We start from the raw sequence: 19497 nt of genomic DNA, 5'->3' as shown, positions 1-19497 counted from the left end.
AAACCTCACAAAGGCAATACAGAGTGCCAAAGAGAGAGTTGAGTCGTGTTGGCAAACTCCACCAGAAGGTGGACACACAATCATCCCAGGTCAATGGGTCATGATAAAGACATTCAGAAATAAGCCATTAGAGCCTAAGTGGCACGGACCACATCAAGTGATGTTGATTACCGCAGCTGCAGTATTGTGTCAGGAAAGAAAACCTGGACTCATGTGTCACACTGCAAAGTCGTTCCCCACCTACAGGGATAGGATAGGACACAGACCAGTGAGGAGCCCAGGGAAGAACCGAATGCAATATGCATCGGGGACAAACCCTGTGGTGAAGACTCCCTCATAGGCCTTCCCCATCCACTTGTCCATCCTTACCTCACTGTTCTTTAGGTGTCAAAGGAATTATGAAATAGGGAAAGAAGGAACAACATTAGCAGACTCAGAAAAGGACACAACCCGGTGTTTGAACAAATACTGCTCTACTGTCTTTTGTTTTAGGACACAACCCTGGTGTTTGAACAAATACTGCTCTACTGTCTTTTGTTTTTCTTTCTACCCTCTTTGCAGATACCACTTGATGGCTGTCCCGAGACCCATGGGCATCGACCTCCTCACCTGTGTATGAGGCCACAACTTCCAGAAAACAACTAGACCCACTGCCAAGCCCAGTATCACAAGAAGAACGAAAAAAAAAAAATAAAAAAAAAAAATACACAACACAGAGACTCACATACGGAATCTTCAGTCATCCATCAACATGATCAAGATTGTCACATTTCTAACCATCATGGACATCGCACAAAGTGTGGACTCCAGAAACAACATATTCTTAGAGCTGATGAATATGTCAAGAAGTGCCTTGTTTGCAGGAAAGGACGTTTGCATGCCACACGCACCCTCAGTAGGAGCAGGAATCCCATGGGTGGCACACCCTATCTCCAAATGTGACACGTGTACCTTCTTTGATCATCATACCAGTGGATTATACAACAAGGATACATGTCACAATGTAACAATTCCTCCATCCTCTCCATGTTGCATTCCTGGATTACCATCCTGCAACCTAACTTCAGCTCCTCCCATTATGACAGATCTACTTTTGCCAATGACTTTTCCTTGGCGTATGGAAAATTATGCTCCAGCCTCGACTCCCTTGGGTGAAATTCCTCGTGAACTTTGCAGCTTTGTGGTCGAAGTGAGAACAAAATCCCATGTAGACATTACTCCATCAGCAGGAAAAGAGGACAAAGACTTAGAAGAGTGTCTCCACAGGACACCATCTCTTCCAAAACTCTTGGCAATAAATCAGTGGTGTATGATTCCTCCACCGACTGGCATTTTTTGGTTATGTGGAACTTCTGTCTACAATATTCTACCCAGTTGATTCAATGGCAGGTGCACCCTGGTTTATGTTTTACCGGCTATCAGAGAAAATACACACTCCACCCCAAGCTCTACACATTTACAAAATTCACCACCTTCCACAAACAAAGAAGATGGCTGCATACCAGGACTCACTTGTGCACAAACATGGTGGTCGAGAACTCTTGGAGCAATAATCCCGTCTTATGGTGTCATGCAGGCCCTTGATCAAGTCAGAAGCTTATCAAATTCTGTACAGAAATTGGCCAATGATACTGGCTTTGGCCCTTGGTAACATCAAGGACACTCTCGCTTCACACAAGATAATGATCTTACAGAACAGAGTGGCCTTGGATTACATTCTAGCAACGCAAGGGGGAGCCTGCACCATTATCGGCCCCGAGTGCTGCACCGGTTTAATGGATCCAACAGAGAACTTGAATAAAATCCAACAAGACATTCTTGATCTTGCAGCAAATTTACATCAGATGACTGAAAATAATTCTTCATGGTTTGGAAACTTGCTAGGTAAACCCTGGCTGTGGATAAAGGAAATAGCAATTCTGCTGTTCTTTTTCCTACTGGTGTACTATTTATGCGTCCACAGTATCAAGTGTTTCACTCAACAAATGACTCAAGCACCTCACGAGAAAATAACAGTTCCAACCAGAAAAGATTATTACCCATAAGAAATTCACAGACCTTAATTGCATGTTTGTTCTGTGTCAGCATGCAATCACAGAAAAAAACAACACAGAGCAAGTGCTATGTGCCTGTAACGATCACAAGTTACAAGAATTAACTTTTAAGTGTCTAAATTTTTATTTTGTGAGAGTTATTAGAACTCTCAAAGGGGGAATTGTTGTATTACAAATTTATAAAATGTTAAACACAATCATATATATAAACTGGGAAAGTAGAGTAGACTGCATTTAGCATTTAAGGTATAAATGATAAATATATCAGCTGTTAGAAAGAGTATTCCAGCAAGAGATTTCCTTCCAGTTCTGTTCTCTCTATTGTAAATTAAATTAGTCAGACTACTGACAATCTCATCCTCTGTCTTTTAATGGCTATTGGAGCCCCAGCCCCAGTTGTCTAAATAGTTAGGCTGATTGGATTAGCATCTCTGTATCTGAATAGTTATGCTGACTGGATTAGGACTGGTAACAATCTAGAGTCTAGGGTGGGTTTCCTATGCCTGTATACATCATTTGCATGCTTTAAAGTTATCACCTGGGTGCTTTGTGTCTATCTCTAAGCACTGCCCTCTAAATGCATGTATATATTACAATGTAAAGTTCCCTTAGTTAGATGTTGGTCTCTGCAGCTGCTGACAGCACGAATTTCTCAATAAAGAATCCTGCTTGAAGATACAACCGAGTCTCCTGGTCTTACCTTCTGAGTTTCCCACTCTCTAGAAGGATAAAAAGTTTACAACACTAGCAACCACCCAGAACACCTTAACAACATTCAAGCAATACCTTATCAAACACCCAGAAAACCCTAGCAACCACAAACTAACTCACAAAACCACTTACATGTAGCAATGTCCTAGCAATCACCCAGAACTCCCTAACAACCATGAGAACACTTTAGCAACCACCCAGAATTCCCTAACAACCACAAGAAGACTCAAGAAACCACCTAGCAACCACATAGAACTCCCTAAGGTCCATGAAAACACCCTAGCAACCAAATAACTAAATGTAACCACACAGTATCACACTGAAAACCAAAATTTTATCTCAAACAATGTACAGAATCACATAGCTGATGTTAAAGCATTCAGACCTTTACTGATCAGTAACGTGGCCAAATAACTTCCGTTACTTACAGCAAGCCACGAATGCTGAGTGCATGAACTGTCCAGCATTCCACACTGTTTTAACAGTTAAAAAAGTGCATCATCCAGGTACTTAAAGTACACTTCTTTTTGTTGCATTTTTAGTGTAAACATACTACTTGCACTACTTACACTACAAAATGGCACAGAATAGTGCAGAATTGTGCGGTTTGGGATGCACCTTTACTTTATCAACATCTATTCAGTATTGAGTACCTTGACATGCCTGATGATGACACTCCACAGAGGATAATCAGTCATATCATAGGTCATTTTCATATTCAAGTCTTAAAGGTACAGCAGCAAACACAGCTTGTTTAATTCCAAACAATCAGAGACAGGTTTAAGCGGGTTGCTTAAAACAGAGGAATTTTATAGTGCCACAGAGATACAGTGTTAATAGTTTTCGATAAAAAGCCCTTATCAGACACAGATTCTTCTCACACTGTTCACTATCATGTCTGTCTATTTTTCTGTTAAATACAACACCTACACTTCAAATCAGCTCTTAACTTTCCCAAACACACACCCACAACATAAACTCAAAATAATCTTCATGATGTGCCTTTTTCGTCTCGATTTTAAAATGTGGATTCAAATAATACATTAATCCAGTGCGTTAGGGATTTCTCCGCTTGAGCTGCACGAGTTGAACGCGCTAACATCGGCAAACTGAACCGCTTTGAAACGTGGTTTTCCTCATTAAAACACATCCTATTTATTCATGAGATTCATTAATATATCAACAACATTTATGGAACAACTTACATCTGCACAGTGAAGCGAATGAACAAGAGAACTTGAAATAAATTATACGTTAGTCAGAATATGTGTAGTTTGTGTTTCGTAACTTGCATTGTAACTACCGGTACGCTGTTTCCATTAGAAACACACTACATACAATATAATTTGAAAATAAATACGTTTCTAAAGCATGAAGCATTCAGAATACAGAAGGCTAAAAAGTAAATACTTCAGTCTAGACATTAGGAGTTTATGTACATTTATACTGTATGTTTGATACATGTTTGGTCTGTTACAGTTCGACGCTTTTTTTGTCTATTTTGCACATCATCAAGTAAAAGATATTATTTTCGTTGACTACAATTCTATGTCATTTTTGTCAGTGTAAAACTCACGAAAATAAATGAATATTTCGAAATACTTACTATTTTTGACAAGAACATATTTGTCAGAAGACAAACTAAAATGAAAAAATGAACACTGGTACATCCTCAGTTGAAAGCAAGTAAAATTGTAATAGCATTGTAAACTAAAATATTAAACAAGCAATAATGATGGGGATGACATATAATTTATTAAACATGAAAAAATGTGCTTAAATGTGCAATATAATGACAAGAAGTCCATTTAAGAAGTTGTACATTTAGTAAACATGCGCAGTATAACTTCATAGCACAACACAGACACATTGCGATCTGTAAACACACGGGTAGCCTAATGTTTGTTTCATCAAAGCATGACCGTATCCAAGCATTTTAGCAGGTAAACAACTTCACCAAATGGACAGCTAAAGATTCATCCAGAACGCAGTGATGCTCTCCTGAACTGTGTAAATGTGACTGAATGAACTGAACAGTTTGTCCTGCCGGAACATGTGACAGCCGGTACTCCTTTCCTGTGTTTACAGATATGACGTAATGACGTAAGGAGGAACAACATAAGCCAGCGATTCCACGCCAAATCCGACCTGACAGCTCAAAATACAAATCATTTGTAGAGGCTTACTGTAGTGAATCGGGGTAAGGTAAGGACATTGTTTTGAACACTGATTGTTCATGTATTTAATCAATAATGCCAATTTATTCATTTTTAACTCAAAAATCTTACGTGGAGTAGCTTTAAACCTTTAATCAGTCCACATGAACTCATAATCACTAACACTATTAAACAATAGTAAGAACTCTGAGGCATCAAACTCATGAGTGTTTCAGAGAAGGACATGATGCTTGTGTGTGTGAGCATTGTTTAAACAGTCTTTTCTCATTCTGTCTTTATGCTGTTTGTTGAACATCTAGCCTGGACCTCATCTAGCCACTTGAATGTCTGCATATGTATATTTGTCTGTTCATTTTGTGTTCTGCACCATAATTATCGGATACAATATGGCTCTGTTCCAAAAGAGCTGCCTTGTTGTGAACCGTCTGATCTACACATATAGCGCTCCTCGTGAGAAGCAGACAAGAGAATTATCTCACCATTGATTTAAGTAGATATTGATGTTAGCATGTTGATAAGCTAACAGCACATATTAATAACAAGCATAAAAATACATAGCAAACCCAAATATTGGGTAAAATTGGGTATATTTTTAATTAGCTTGAACTAATTTTATCAACATGTTTGCATCTCTGTGCTTCCAAGTGTGAAGCGGACTTGAATCAAATCACAATTGATATCATTGGAGTCTGATATTCAAGGAATATTCCGGGTTCAGTACAAGTTGAGCTCAATCGACAGCATTTGTGGCATAATATTGATACCACAAAAATGTATTTCGACCACTGATCTATATATATAACTGGATTGCTCATGACGTCACAACAGTGAAACTATTGTGCCGCCATCTTGGTATTCCCTAACATTCTGTATTCCTATGGGTCTCAATGGGAAATCGTCTGTTTTGGTAAGTAATTTTTACCTATCCAGTCACATTAAAACTATTTTTTAAGTCTACATACACTGCATCACAATGCAATCTTCCTAAATATGTAATTCATTATTTATTTTGACTTTCATTTTCCCCCCCTGCTTATTCTAAATGTGAGCGTGTTATGTCACTCTTTATTGCAGCAGCATTACGTTCAGCGGCGCACATGTTACCTCAATAGAAACAAGTTTAAGAAACTGAGGTAAGAAGACATTTTCAGTAGACATTTTCAAACATATTATTTGCAGGCTTTAAAGTTTTTATTCTGAATACATAATTATGTTTTGTAGCTTTTGTTTACGTTGAACGTGCATTGTGGTTATTTTCTTAGGATAAATGAATATTAGCTATGCAGCTAACGTTAACTTAGGAAAATAACCACAATGAATAGCAGTATAACTCACCAAGTTAGCTTTTTTGGTCAAGTTGAATATCTAACTGCAGATCAACACCGGTTACATATGATCAATATAATGTGGGCCTGCATTAATTCTCTGTGTGTAATTTGTACTTTATGCAGTGCAGGCCTGAATACGGTCCAGCTCACGGGCATCATTTATAAAGTGATCAATTGGAATAGACGAGGAGCAGGGCTGGACTGGTAATCTGGCATACTGGGCATTTTTCCGGTGGACCGACGCACTTTGGGGCCAATCAGGGTGGACTGGCCATCGGGAGAACCGAGCGGGCCGCTGTGTCGGCCGTGATAAGCTAAAATGAGCTGCCGCGTTAGCGAACACTCCCCCAACAACTTTTCAGCCAGTTGCTATTTAAAATCCAGCCCTGACAAGGAGCACATGGATATTGTTGAAGTTAAACAAGGTAAGTTTGCCGTTTGGATTTCAATAAACATCGCACTGAATGTTAGATAAAACTGGAATTGGTTTGCAACAGGAGGAAAATCTGTATGAGGAGACAGTTGTCAGCCTGGCTTCACTGAAGAGCTGTTTTAACAGAGTAAAAAATATTATACTGTCTGTTTTTATTTGCAATGAAGATACTTTTGCAACATGCATTATAACAATAGTCTTATAAAATCACTGTGTTTCAGATAGTTATAACATTTTATATTAATAGAAAAGTTGACCCAAATATGTAAATTCTGTCATCATATACTCAACCTCATGTCCTTCCAAATCCATGTGACTTTCTTTTTCAGAACCCCCAAAAATGCATTTTGTATTCCATATAAAGAAAGTAAATGGTGAGCAAAATAGCTTGTTTTGTACACCAACGACTTTCATTATATGGACAATTTTTTTTTTTAAATGTCATCTTTTGTGTTTCACAGAAAAAGTCATACAGGTTTGGAAGGACATGAGGTTGAGTAAATAGCTGTGCGTAAGGTCTTAAGTTGGGGTAGAATGTTCAAGGCTTCGTAACTACTAGTTAGTTTGTAACTAAGTCGGTGCTTAATTTTGTTGCTCCACCTGTTCTTAAGGCAAGTCTTAACAAGTGAGTTGTAAACTCTCCGTAAAGTGATGCCTAGTCGCATAATATGACGTTTACCTGTATTGATCCAATAAGCAGCGTTCATATTTGTACACAGAAGTATTAAAAATCCATGAACTTCAATTTGATTTTGTTACGGTTGATGTACAAACCTTGTTTGCTCACGTAAATGTCACTGCGGACATCACAAGTGTGTGTGTGTGTGTGTGTGTCTGTCTCTGTCTGTCTGTCTGTCTGTCTGTGTGTGTGTCAGTCTGTCGGTCTGTGTGTGTGTGTGCGTGTGTTTAAAGAAATATGAATATTTTTTATTTTTATGTATTGGTTTTATAATGTACTTAAAAATGCCCAACCAGGGACAAGAGTTGAAAATTAGCATTAGCTCTAAACTCTATATGCTGCGCATCAGTTACAGGCTTTGTATTGTAACTATGTTTGACTGTATGGTCCCTGTTAAATAAAAAAATAAATAAAATAAATAAATAAAGAGCAGCTCTCTTGAGAGACATATTTTGATAATTAAAATATTATTTCAATTATTTAACATTTTATACTTTTATATATGACTGTTATTCATATGTATTTGAAGCCTGAAAAGGAAATCATACCCTTATTTTATTATATGACTCAAGTTAAATTTGTATAAATGAATTAGTGAGTTTGTATGATAATTAATCGTCATATTTATGAAACACATAAAACAGGCAATTCATTGTCATAATCACAATTATTTGATTGATGCCTCATGCAATATATGAGCTTATTGATGTCATAAAATATCAGTCTGCTTTTTTATTCCATCAGTTACTCCTGGTCGGAGTAGTCCATAAATATTTAGTTATTATGTATTTTTACGTCCTACACAAGTTTAATGGTGCAATGCTCAAATATTTAGTAGTGCGTAAATTGTGACTTAGTGCCCATTTACGCCACAACTAGGCTAAGTTTAAACTTTTGTATAGCTGGTGCAACCGGCCCCTGATCTTTATCAAACTTTTCTTATTTCTTCTATTTTGCAGTACAAGCTTGCCCAGAGTTTTCTTAAGCCGTTTGGACTGTGATGCAGCACATGTTTCCTTGGCAATGAAGTGGAGCCTGATGTTTGTGCAGCTTTCTGCAATGCACTGAGTATGAAGATGTGATTGTTGTATGGTTCTAGGTTGAACATGTTTGCCTCAAGTTCCTTGAATGCAGAACCACCATGGAGATCCAGAACTTTTGTGGGGACAGAGATGGGCCTTGTGAGTGTGTGCTGTTGAAGAAACCTCTCATCTGTCTTGCAGACTTTCAGGACGCTGTCTGACAGTCTTATAAATCCACCTCAGGACTTCATGTCGATCAGTGTGTTCATCTTGGGAAGAGCTCTCGACACTGAGTGCTGATAAACAGGTAGTGCACAGAATCATCTTCATAGTTGTTTTAACTGCAAAGCCTGCTATGTACCCCACCACAGCCTCTTTGAACATGGACAAGCTCTGAAGACATACAGTGATGTTTTTCTCTGTGTCTTCTGTTTCAGGTTGAACGTCATTGCCTGAAATGCATATCAGAAGATGTTCCTCCAGTGTCACTGTGCTATCCGGTGGAGAACTGTTGCCACTAGATCTGATGGCATGTTTTGCTACCATTCTTTTGAAAGCTGAATAATGTGGGATTGTTGTTAAATCCATTAGCAGATTTGTCCCCACATATCTGCAAATTGTATTGTATTGTTCAGTTTAAGTCCATTTTTGTGTGTACTTGGAAGCTTTTGTTATTGAACAAATAAAAAGGTAGAATATGTATAATAAATATGGATGATTTCCTTGAGTGTGCATATGTCAGTAAAATTATTTCTAATTATGATTTAATAGATCAGGGGATTGTTGAAATAATTAAATGCTCACAAACTGGTATGAATCTTCTGGATTTATTCTAAGAGGTACTGTCTAGTTAGAATATCAACACAACTCTAGATGTTTTTATTAACAACTTTAAAACTTGTTGATGGGCATGCACCCCCAAATTAGTTCACATTTACTATGGAATCTAGTCAAAAAGAGTTAATATGTTGGCATATTATGCAGATGTATAATTTGTCAACATTATGAACAATGAGCATCAACAGCTTTAAACTATGAAGGCAGAGAAACATTGCATCCTGTAACAATCTGCAGATGTCGCTATTGGATAACTTTGCTTTAAAAAGGGGTGTTAATACACTTTGGTGTTGTATTTTTACTGTTGATTATTAAAGATTATGATCGTTATGCCCAATCTACACGGGGATAACGACTAATTTGTGCTTAATAGGTACATAGTCATAAATTACAACCTGTGGGCTCTTTAGCCACATCCTTAGTCTCATTTTTTATTTATATAGCCCCTTCAACTACAACGTAGACCAAAGGGCTGTACATCCAAAAACAAGAAAAAACATACATACAATATGCAATGACAAAGTCAAGAATTAAAACAAACAGAATACAAATACGTTTTCACACGAATTTTAAAAACATCAACTGACGGTGCAGTTCTAATATCAGGGGGAAAAGCATTCCACAGTCTAGGGCCAGTGACTGAAAAAGCTCGATCTCCTTTAGTTTTAAGTCGAGTTCTTGGAACAAAGAGCAGTAGACAATTAAAAGACCTTTGAGATCTACTAGAGTTCATTAGCACCAAATCCTTGATATATTCCGGGGCCAATTCGTGAACAGCTTTATAAACATATAACAAAATGTTATACTGTATCCGATATTTCACAGGGAGCCAATGAAGCCTTTTCAAAACAGAAGTAATATGCTCCCTCTTCTTAATACCAGCACTCAGCCTCGCTGCAGCGTTTTGAACCAACTGCAATCTTGAGATAAGAGATTGACTAATTCCTACATATAAAGCATTGCAGTAGTCCAAACGTGTGGAGATAAATGCGTGAATCACTGTCTCCAAATCAGGAACAGACAAAAAAGATTTCATTTTAGCAATAGTCCTTAACTGATAAAAACAATTTTTTACCACACTTTTAACCTGATAGTCAAACATAAGAGCAGAGTCAAAAATTACACCTAGATTTCTTATTTTAGGCTGCACATATGTTTCCCATATACCTAGAAAATCGGTTAAACCGCTGTCAGCCTCCTTCGTCCCAAACACCATGACTTCAGACTTGCTGGCATTTAACTGTAAGCAGTTTTGCTGTAACCAATTAGTCACCTCCTGTAAACAAGCAACCAAGGATAAATTAGGGCTTGATCCTCCAGCTCCAATCGGTAAATAAATCTGAATATCATCGGCATATAGGTGATAAAATATACCATATTTCCTGAATATTTGACCTAGAGGCAGCAAAAACAGAGAAAAAAAGAATAGGTCCCAAAATTGAACCTTGAGGTACTCCACAATCCAGAGAAACTGACCCGGAGGAAAAATCCCCAACCCTAACAGAAATTGAACGCCCCCTTAAATATGAGGAAAACCAATTTAAAACCGTCCCTCTCAGCCCTACAATGTGTTCCAAACGATTAATAAGAATATCATGATCAATTAAATCAAAAGCTGCACTAAGATCCAACATGATTAGCGCCCCAGTATTGCCCGAATCTGCAATAAGTAATAGATCATTAGAAACTCGCAGTAAAGCTGATTCAGTACTGTGTCCTGCCCGAAAACCAGACTGAAAGACATCTAACACCTCGTTTCTAGCCAAAAAAGAACTTAACTGAGATAAAACTACCTTTTCTAAAATTGTAGAAATACAAGGCAGCTTTGAAATGGGCTGATAATTATTAAAATCCAACGGGTCAAGAGTATGCTTTTTAAGAAGGGGCTGAATAACCGCCTGCTTAAAACTTAACGGAAAAATGCCTGTATAAAGACTGCAATTAACAATAGCAGTAATACAAGGCCCAGTATAATCGAATGTCTCAGCCAACAAATCAAAAGGCAAAACATCCCAACTAGGAGCTGGGCGTTTCAACTTCCCAATAATAAGGCTAATATCCTTGATTGAGACCAAATCAAATTTATCAAACGTGCTAACATTTTTTAAAGTGTCTCCTGTCAAACCATTCCAGTCATGAAAACCAGATCTAATTGTGTTAATTTTATCTAAAAAAACATTTAAAAACTTCTCACAACACTCAGTAGATGGTAGTATTGAGACAGTATTTGAGTTAAAAAACCTATTAATAGATTGAAACAAGATTTTAGGTGATTTTGAATGCTGTAATATAATTTTAGAAAAAAATGCTGATTTAGCATCCTTTACAGCCTTGTGGTATCCCATACGTAAATCACATAAAATCTGTTGCGAGATCATAAGTTTATCCTTTTTCCAAGCACGTTCTGCTCGCCTACACTGCTGTCTAAGAGCCCGAGTTTGTTCATTTAACCACGGCTGATGATTAACCTTACTATGCTTGATCTTATATGGAGCAACAGAGTCTAAAACTCCAGAACACACAGAATTAAAAGCCCTAAGTAACTCATCTGGATCTGCCGTAATAACTACAGACTCAGACCATGATACATCAGAAAGAGTGATAAAAATATCACCAAACGCCTTAGGTGTAGACTGATCGATTGTACGAGAGCGCATATAAGAATGCTGATGCTCCACCTTCTCAATTTGCACATTTACGTTAAAAGTAACAGGCAAATGATCTGAAATACAGGCATCATTAACAACAACATCACAGATAGACAGCCCTAAAGAAAAAACAAGGTCCAAAATATGTCCTTTTTCATGTGTGGGACCAAAAACATGTTGTATAAAATTGAATGAGTCCATCAAATCAGAAAAATCCTTCTCCAAAGGCTTCCCAGGGCAACAAATATGAATGTTAAAATCCTCAGCAAGTAAAATATGATCAGACAATAATAAAATAGTAGATAAGAACTCAGAAAATTCCTGAATAAAAACTTGGCTATACTTTGGAGGTCGATAAACAACTACTCCCAAAACAGACTTATAAAACTCAAGTCTTAATAACTGAACCTCAAAGCTCGAATAACATGCAGTCGATAAACGGTGACATTTATACTGCTGCTTACAAACAGTAGCTAAACCCCCACCATCCTTAAGTGAGTCTTGTTTCGCGGTTAAACGCTGCACATGCCGCGATGCCCGCTATCGGTAGGGTATAGCAAGATGGCCGCCAGAGCACTTCCGGTAGCTTCACCTACTGCTGGCAGTTTAGAATTCTATGAGCAATCCAGTTATATATATAGATCAGTGATTTCGACTCATCCCTACTATTATTTATAAAAGCACAAATGTGTGTTCCAGTGAGACACTTACAATGGAAGTCAATGGGGTCATTTTTGGAGGGTTTAAATGCAGAAATGTGAAAATTATAATTTTATAAAAGCACTTACATTCATTCTTCTGTTAAAACTTATGTATTATTTGAGCTGTAAAGTTGTTTATATGGTAATTTTTACAGACGTTTTAGAGTTTGTTAACATTACATTGCCATGGTAACGAAGTTGTAAAATTGACTATCTTTACATAGATGTGGTTAGTAAGTGATATTATCACACTAAAATCAGTGGTTTAGTGTTGAGTTAGTGTTCGCATCAGGAGAGTACCAGTGTTGCCTAAAAATGCTGTCTGAGTTGGCAGCTCACTAGGTTTAGGAACGTCTGTATAATTTAAATGATTGTTTGGCTTTATCTTGGGGTACCCATGAGTTGTTACCTAAATGAGCTATTTCTGAATGATCTCACCATTAAGATTGACTTTTGTTTGTTTAATCTGCAATGTAGTCAAATTTATAGTCACAGTAAATAATACTTTGACTGAATGAAACCAGTTCATTTAAAAGACGCAAAGCTTACTTGACAAAAACATGTTTTTCAATGAAATGTGAAAAGTGCAGTACACTTACATTGAAATTGGTTGCCAATTTTGAAGCTGTAATTAGTTGACATAATGATCGCTCACCTCTAGAAGAACATCTCGAGTATTATTTTTATTGGAAACACATGAATTGAGATGAGGGTCCCAGTAACACCGCCACGCAGTGCTCAAACAGCTTGTACACCTGGAGGAACACATGAACACAAACATATTCACTGTTACTCACTGTTGTGTACATCTCACATACAGAGAGTAACACATCAAGGTCCATAGGCCAAACACTGCAGAGTTACTGTCTTAAAAGATTAAATGGAGCCACCAGAGGCAAAGAGGCACACACACACACACACACACACACACACACACACACAAGTGAGTGTCAGTAGAGCCGACAAAATTAGTGAACCATTTATTATGACAAAATCTAAGACAGATAGAGAGGCAGTGATTATTTTAGATAAGCTTCACCACTAGTATAGGTGTTGCCACGGTGACAGATAGCATCTCTCATGATAGGGGTGAGTAATTTCTCATTGAGAGGGGCTGAAGTGTGTTTTGTGTTTCCTCTCTGGGGGGGCCTGAATGTGTGTGTGTGTGTGTGTGTGCGAAAGTAACCACATGCTTTAAAAGCCCTTATCAAACACAGATTCTTCTCACACTGTTCACTATCATGTCTGTCTCTTTTTCTGTTAAATACAACACCTACACTTCAAATCAGCTCTTAACTTTCCCAAACACACACCCACAACATAAACTCATTCTGCTTGATTTCATTCAACACACACATTTCTCATCATGAAATCACACAGTTAAAGTGGTAACCTACAATTGTTACCTTACGGAGCTTCTACCCCTAACCTTTGTTTTGTTGTGTTCAGGTTGATTCAGTGATGCTAAAAAATATTTATGACCTGAATTAATAGTGTTTACGCCATTTCTTTTTCTTCATTGTATGTTGTAATAATGAAATATTGAAAATGTAAGCGAAAAAATATTATTAAAATTAATTAATTCTTTCAAAATGAAATAGAACAATGTACAGAGTTGTACAAAGAGCATGCACTGGTGCTGATGTTTCTGACCGGTTTAGACACTATATTAACATGAAAGAGATGTGAGAAGATGTGAGGTTATACATTACAGCAGCTCTCCTGTGGCTCGGAGCTTATGATCACATTCATCAAATGTATCAGATCGCACATCTATAGATGCCCACATGTAAATGAGCTTACACAAAAACACCTGATAGTCATGCAGTTAATAAAAACCCTAAAATAGTTACCATTTAAAGTCACTGTTAAATAATGCGCTGAATCACATTAAACCTGAATAACGCTTACTGCTTGTTCTGCTTGTAGTGCTGGGTGTTATGGCATGAGTTTTTCATTATATCAGCTATGTTACAACACTTTCAAACATGGCTCATTTAATATGATTTTATGAGTTAAACCTATCTTTTTAATAATGTTACATTACATTTACATTTATGCATTTGGCAGACGCTTTTATCCAAAGCGACTTACAGTGCACTTATTACAGGGACAATCCCCCCGGAGCAACCTGGAGTTAAGTGTCTTGCTCATGGACACAATGGTGGTGGCAGTGCGGTTAGAACCAGTGATCTTCTGATTAACAGCCCTGTGCTTTAGCCACTACGCCACCACCACTCCTATATATATAGTGTATATAAATAGCCGGCATATGTTCTCCTCGCATGTCGCAACTCGCCCACCATCTCCTCCTCTGGAGTCAGCAGCGGCTGAAGTCTCTGAGGGCCACTCACATCCCGGGCAGCCTCAACGCCACAGCGAATGCGCTGTTGCGGCAGGCAACACTCAGCAGAGAGTGGAGACTCCATCCCCAGGTGGTCCAGCTGATTTGGAGTCGATCTGGCAAAGCACAGGTAGAACTGTTCGCTTCCTGGGAATCCTCCCACTGCCTGCTCTTACCCTTCAGTGGCTTAACTTTCATGTGAACACTAGGAAGGATAAATCAACCCATCGCTAGCTCCGACATACCTGCCAGTGTTTTCAGAAAACAGGCATCTTTATGCAGTGGAGAGAGAGCTTGCATGCTCGTGGTTGACAGATTGTGTGTCTAAAGCATCACCTTGCAGAATATTTCCTAACTGTTCACCTATAGAACTTTGCAGATGTCGAAATCTAATACTGACCAGCAAATCACTGTTATTTAAAGTCTGTTATTGATCAAACGTAGAAAATGTAAAATTCACGATTAGTTCTAAGTAATACATGACACAATTAATCTAAAGGGGATGGTAAAGGGGGATGGTGGTTTTACAATGGGGATGCTTTTTGGTATTTCTTGCAACAAGGGAGATGGCATACCCTCACATCCCCCCTGAGCCCTGTGTGCGTCAGTAGTGTGTATATCCACTCACGCAGTTTTGAAGTAAATCTGTCCCGTCCGGTCACAATCATAAATGATTAAGCTTCCAGAAACCACAGCAGTGCCATTGACCCTGATCGCCACAGGAACAGTGATGTGATCTAAACAGAGACAAATTCAACTCAATCACTATTCAAAACGGCAAATGACAAATAAAGCTCTGGATTGAAACATTAAAAACAGCATAGAAAAACTCAAAAATCACAACCAACTAAACACATTACAAAAAGTCAAACAAAAAAATGCAAAAAACATAAAACATGAAGAAGTCTGACCAGTCTACACTAATAGCACTCATTATTGTGTCCTGCTGGCAGACTTGAGGTATGTTGTGCAGTGCACTGCCTATAACAGTCTTCGAAATGGTTCAATAAAATAATAAAATGGACATTTCCAGACCTGGATGCTGGTTGGTCACAGAGCTTTGCAGCAATTTGCGTCATCTTTTGATATGTTGTGTGTTTTTGAATGGCTGGAACGCTGTATTGACCAATCAGCATGTAGGACCATACATTTCTATTTTATCATGTCAGCATTTGCGTCAGTGATGAGTAAATGTGTCAAAAAAGTAATCCACTGCAAATGAATAATAACTTCTTTAAAACTATAAACATATTACTTTACTTTATGGAAAATGTATTCACATTACAAATTACTTTTCTTTAAAGTTACAATCTAAACAAGGTTTTGCAAGGTGACGAATCCCTATGAGATGGGGTGTTAGTGTTACACAATTCTTTCCACTGGTTGAACTTGAAGCATGCAGCAGAGAGAAATGGAATTAATCCAGGTGAATATAGTAGAACAGGTTCCGACGCAAAACAAACTGGACTATTTCTTTCTTTTTGGAATCAAGTGCTGGAACACCATTCCAGACAATTCCATCACATTTTTACTGCTGATGCTAAGACACTTTTCACAAAAAAGACACTGGTCAATTACAGCAGAAACAACATACAATTCTCCGTCATTTTGGGGCATACAGATAAGTGTAAGACATCATTAGAGACTATAAAGGGTCTACTTTTATTTGTGTACACTCACAATAACAACAAAATCTTGTGCTTTTGTAAAATAAAGAAAATAAAAAGGGTGAGCTTTCAGCAGTCTCTGTGTTCACGAGCATATTTCAGAAACACGTCACAAAAATGAACTGAAACTCCGCGAATACTTATCACACAAACATGAAACATATGTCTAAAGAAAGCTTAAAATGTCTACTTTTAAATAAAACAATTCAAATTTAAAACAAATATTGTCCTGCAATGCAATCTGTATCAAACAAAGCGACGTACAGTTTCTCCTGGCTCAGCAAATTATCTCTAATGTGATCCCACCCACCAGCAGAGCGCACCATTCATATAGTAATGTGCTGAAACGATCAATGCAAATGGTGCACGCCACAAGTATGTTCATTTTTCTTTGCGTTTGAAAGACCGCACGATACACAAGTGAGAAAACTCCTGGATAGTAAGGAAGAGTTAACATTTTCCTCAGAAGAAGAGCGGGACTCAGATGAACGTTTGTATTTTGAAGAGAGACTTGATCCAGCCGAGGATACAATTTCAGACGAGTAAGTCATTTAGTTTTCATTAGCTGACATGCTATTTGATATAAACATGTACATGTTTTACTAGTGGGACTGTTTCCAGACTTACCAGCCAGTATTTAGAGTATTGACATTTGAAATATGTCCTTGATTCGGCTAAAGCAGGTATTTAAACTGTATACTGTATGATATAAATATGATATGTAATATGATATAAAAATAATATGAATGTTTAGATTATATTTTAACTAGTGTTTATGCTGCCTCATTATCATCAACAAAGTTTGTGTTTGCAAATATGTGTTCAGGTTAAATGAGTAAAATACACTTTAAATATGCCCATATTAGAAAATCAGCATATTATAATGATTTCTGAAGGATCATGTGACACTGAAGACTGCAGTAATGATGCTGAAAATTCAGCTTTGATCACAAATTGCATTTTACAATATATTCAAATAGAAAACTGTTCTTTTAAATTGTAAAAAGAGTTCACACAATGTTTTTACTGTATTTTGGATCAAATAAATCCAGTCTTGGTGAGCAGAAGAGACTTCTTTTAAACGGTAGTGTAGATCTAAAATTAAGTAAAGTCATTATGTAAAGAACATGTATAGTCAGATTACTTCTTTTAACTTAAAACTTGATTTTGATCATTTAAGTCTTTCTGTCACATTCCTCATTCATAGGCCCAGGGGAGGGGTCTTTTGTCTCCTCAGGTGTGAATTATAATCAATATTCATGATAGTTCACGCCTCCTCACATATGACCTTTCTAACACTAAAAGTGTCTTACAAAAGTTAAATTACTATATTGTTTTGTATGAATGAGTGATCAGGATGGTTTTCACATCATTCTGTAGCAAAAACTCTAGGCTACAAGATCCAGTTCTCTAAAGTCTTGTGGACAAATGTTTAGTATGTGTTATATGGCCTTATTTCAGTGACTTGAAAATTTTGTTTTTTTCAAAAACATGCATAAACGTTATTTTCTCAAAAATACAAACATGTACACACGTTGCTCACATATTATATTGTAGCCCAGTTTGTGCTGAATACAGTGTTATCAGACTTTAGACATTAATATGTTTTTAAGCAACTGAAAAAAGCACAAATGTCAAAACTTCTCCAGGGCCCAAAATACCCTCAGACCCCAGAGGGTTAACCAATTTAAAACAATGTCAATACAGTATATCCTTGGACAATGTTTAAGTCATACACTCAGCACATCATGTTTCACCATTACAGTGACTCGTTAGTGACTCCATATCTGTCACAAAATCACAAACAGACATATGAAGATAATTCATGTTTTAAAAGTGTTCTACATATACTCACCTAAATGATTATTAGGAACACCATACTAATACTGTGTTTGACCCCCTTTCGCCTTCAGAACTGCCTTAATTCTACGTGGCATTGATTCAACAAGGTGCTGAAAGCATTCTTTAGAAATGTTGGCCCATATTGATAGGATAGCATCTTGCAGTTGATGGAGATTTGTGGGATGCACATCCAGGGCACGAAGCTCCCGTTCCACCACATCCCAAAGATGCTCTATTGGGTTGAGATCTGGTGACTGTGGGGGCCATTTTAGTACAGTGAACTCATTGTCATGTTCAAGAAACCAATTTGAAATGATTCGAGCTTTGTGACATGGTGCATTATCCTGCTGGAAGTAGCCATCAGAGGATGGGTACATGGTGGCCATAAAGGGATGGACATGGTCAGAAACAATGCTCAGGTAATGTCATGTTACTTAAACGTGTACATGTGATTGTTGACACCTGTGCTTGTACATACCTTTGCCTGAAGGGATTGTGGGGTACATGTGAGGTGGTGGCAGAGGGCACGTCTGGATTTGAGCTGTGCCATAGTCCAGATGAACAGTGGCATTAGTGGTTATACCAACACCATAATCACACTGCACACTGAGACCCTGCAGATCCGGGACACTTCCATTTATCAGAATACCCACATCCTGAGAGAGAGAGAGAGAGAGAGAGAGAGAGAGAGTGTGTTACTTGTCATTTTCTCATTGTTATGGTATTTTCAGGGATGCAAACTAATGAGAGGTAAAAAAGGTGAGCAGGTTTTCCAGATGTATATTTTCAGTTGATTTATTTGCTGCACTTGAAGCTTTTTTTTAGTTTAAGTGTTTGATCTTAAAATAACTAATGTAAGGTATTTCAATAAGGAAAATTTTGAAAATGTAGCCAAACAATTGGCAAATTAGCTTCAGAAAAAGTGACTTTAGAAAGGCAAGTATTTTACATCTCTTTATTTTATTGTCTTAAGCTTCAGAGTGAATCTCATGAAACTTATAATGCAAGTGAACGGGTGCCAGCACTTTGATGGTCCAAAAGTCACATTTAGGCA

The 19497-nt window shown here is 37.6% G+C and overlaps 1 protein-coding gene across 1 annotated transcript in view; it reads right to left on the bottom strand.

Moving 5' to 3' along the window:
• LOC127630935 (plexin-D1-like) overlaps positions 1–19497 on the bottom strand; it is a 150480-nt gene that overhangs the window by 82863 nt on the left and 48120 nt on the right. The window contains exons 6-8 of the mRNA XM_052108824.1: positions 18922–19099; positions 15563–15671; positions 13246–13345 (exon numbers count right to left, since the gene is read on the bottom strand). Of these exons, the coding sequence (XP_051964784.1) occupies positions 13246–13345; positions 15563–15671; positions 18922–19099 (387 nt within the window). The remainder of the gene's footprint in view (positions 1–13245; positions 13346–15562; positions 15672–18921; positions 19100–19497) is intronic.

Source organism: Xyrauchen texanus, chromosome 37 (genome assembly GCF_025860055.1).
Source record: "Xyrauchen texanus isolate HMW12.3.18 chromosome 37, RBS_HiC_50CHRs, whole genome shotgun sequence".
Classification (NCBI taxonomy): domain Eukaryota; kingdom Metazoa; phylum Chordata; class Actinopteri; order Cypriniformes; family Catostomidae; genus Xyrauchen; species Xyrauchen texanus.
Note: the sequence above shows the minus strand (reverse complement) of the source record. Positions and strands in the feature narration are given on the sequence as shown.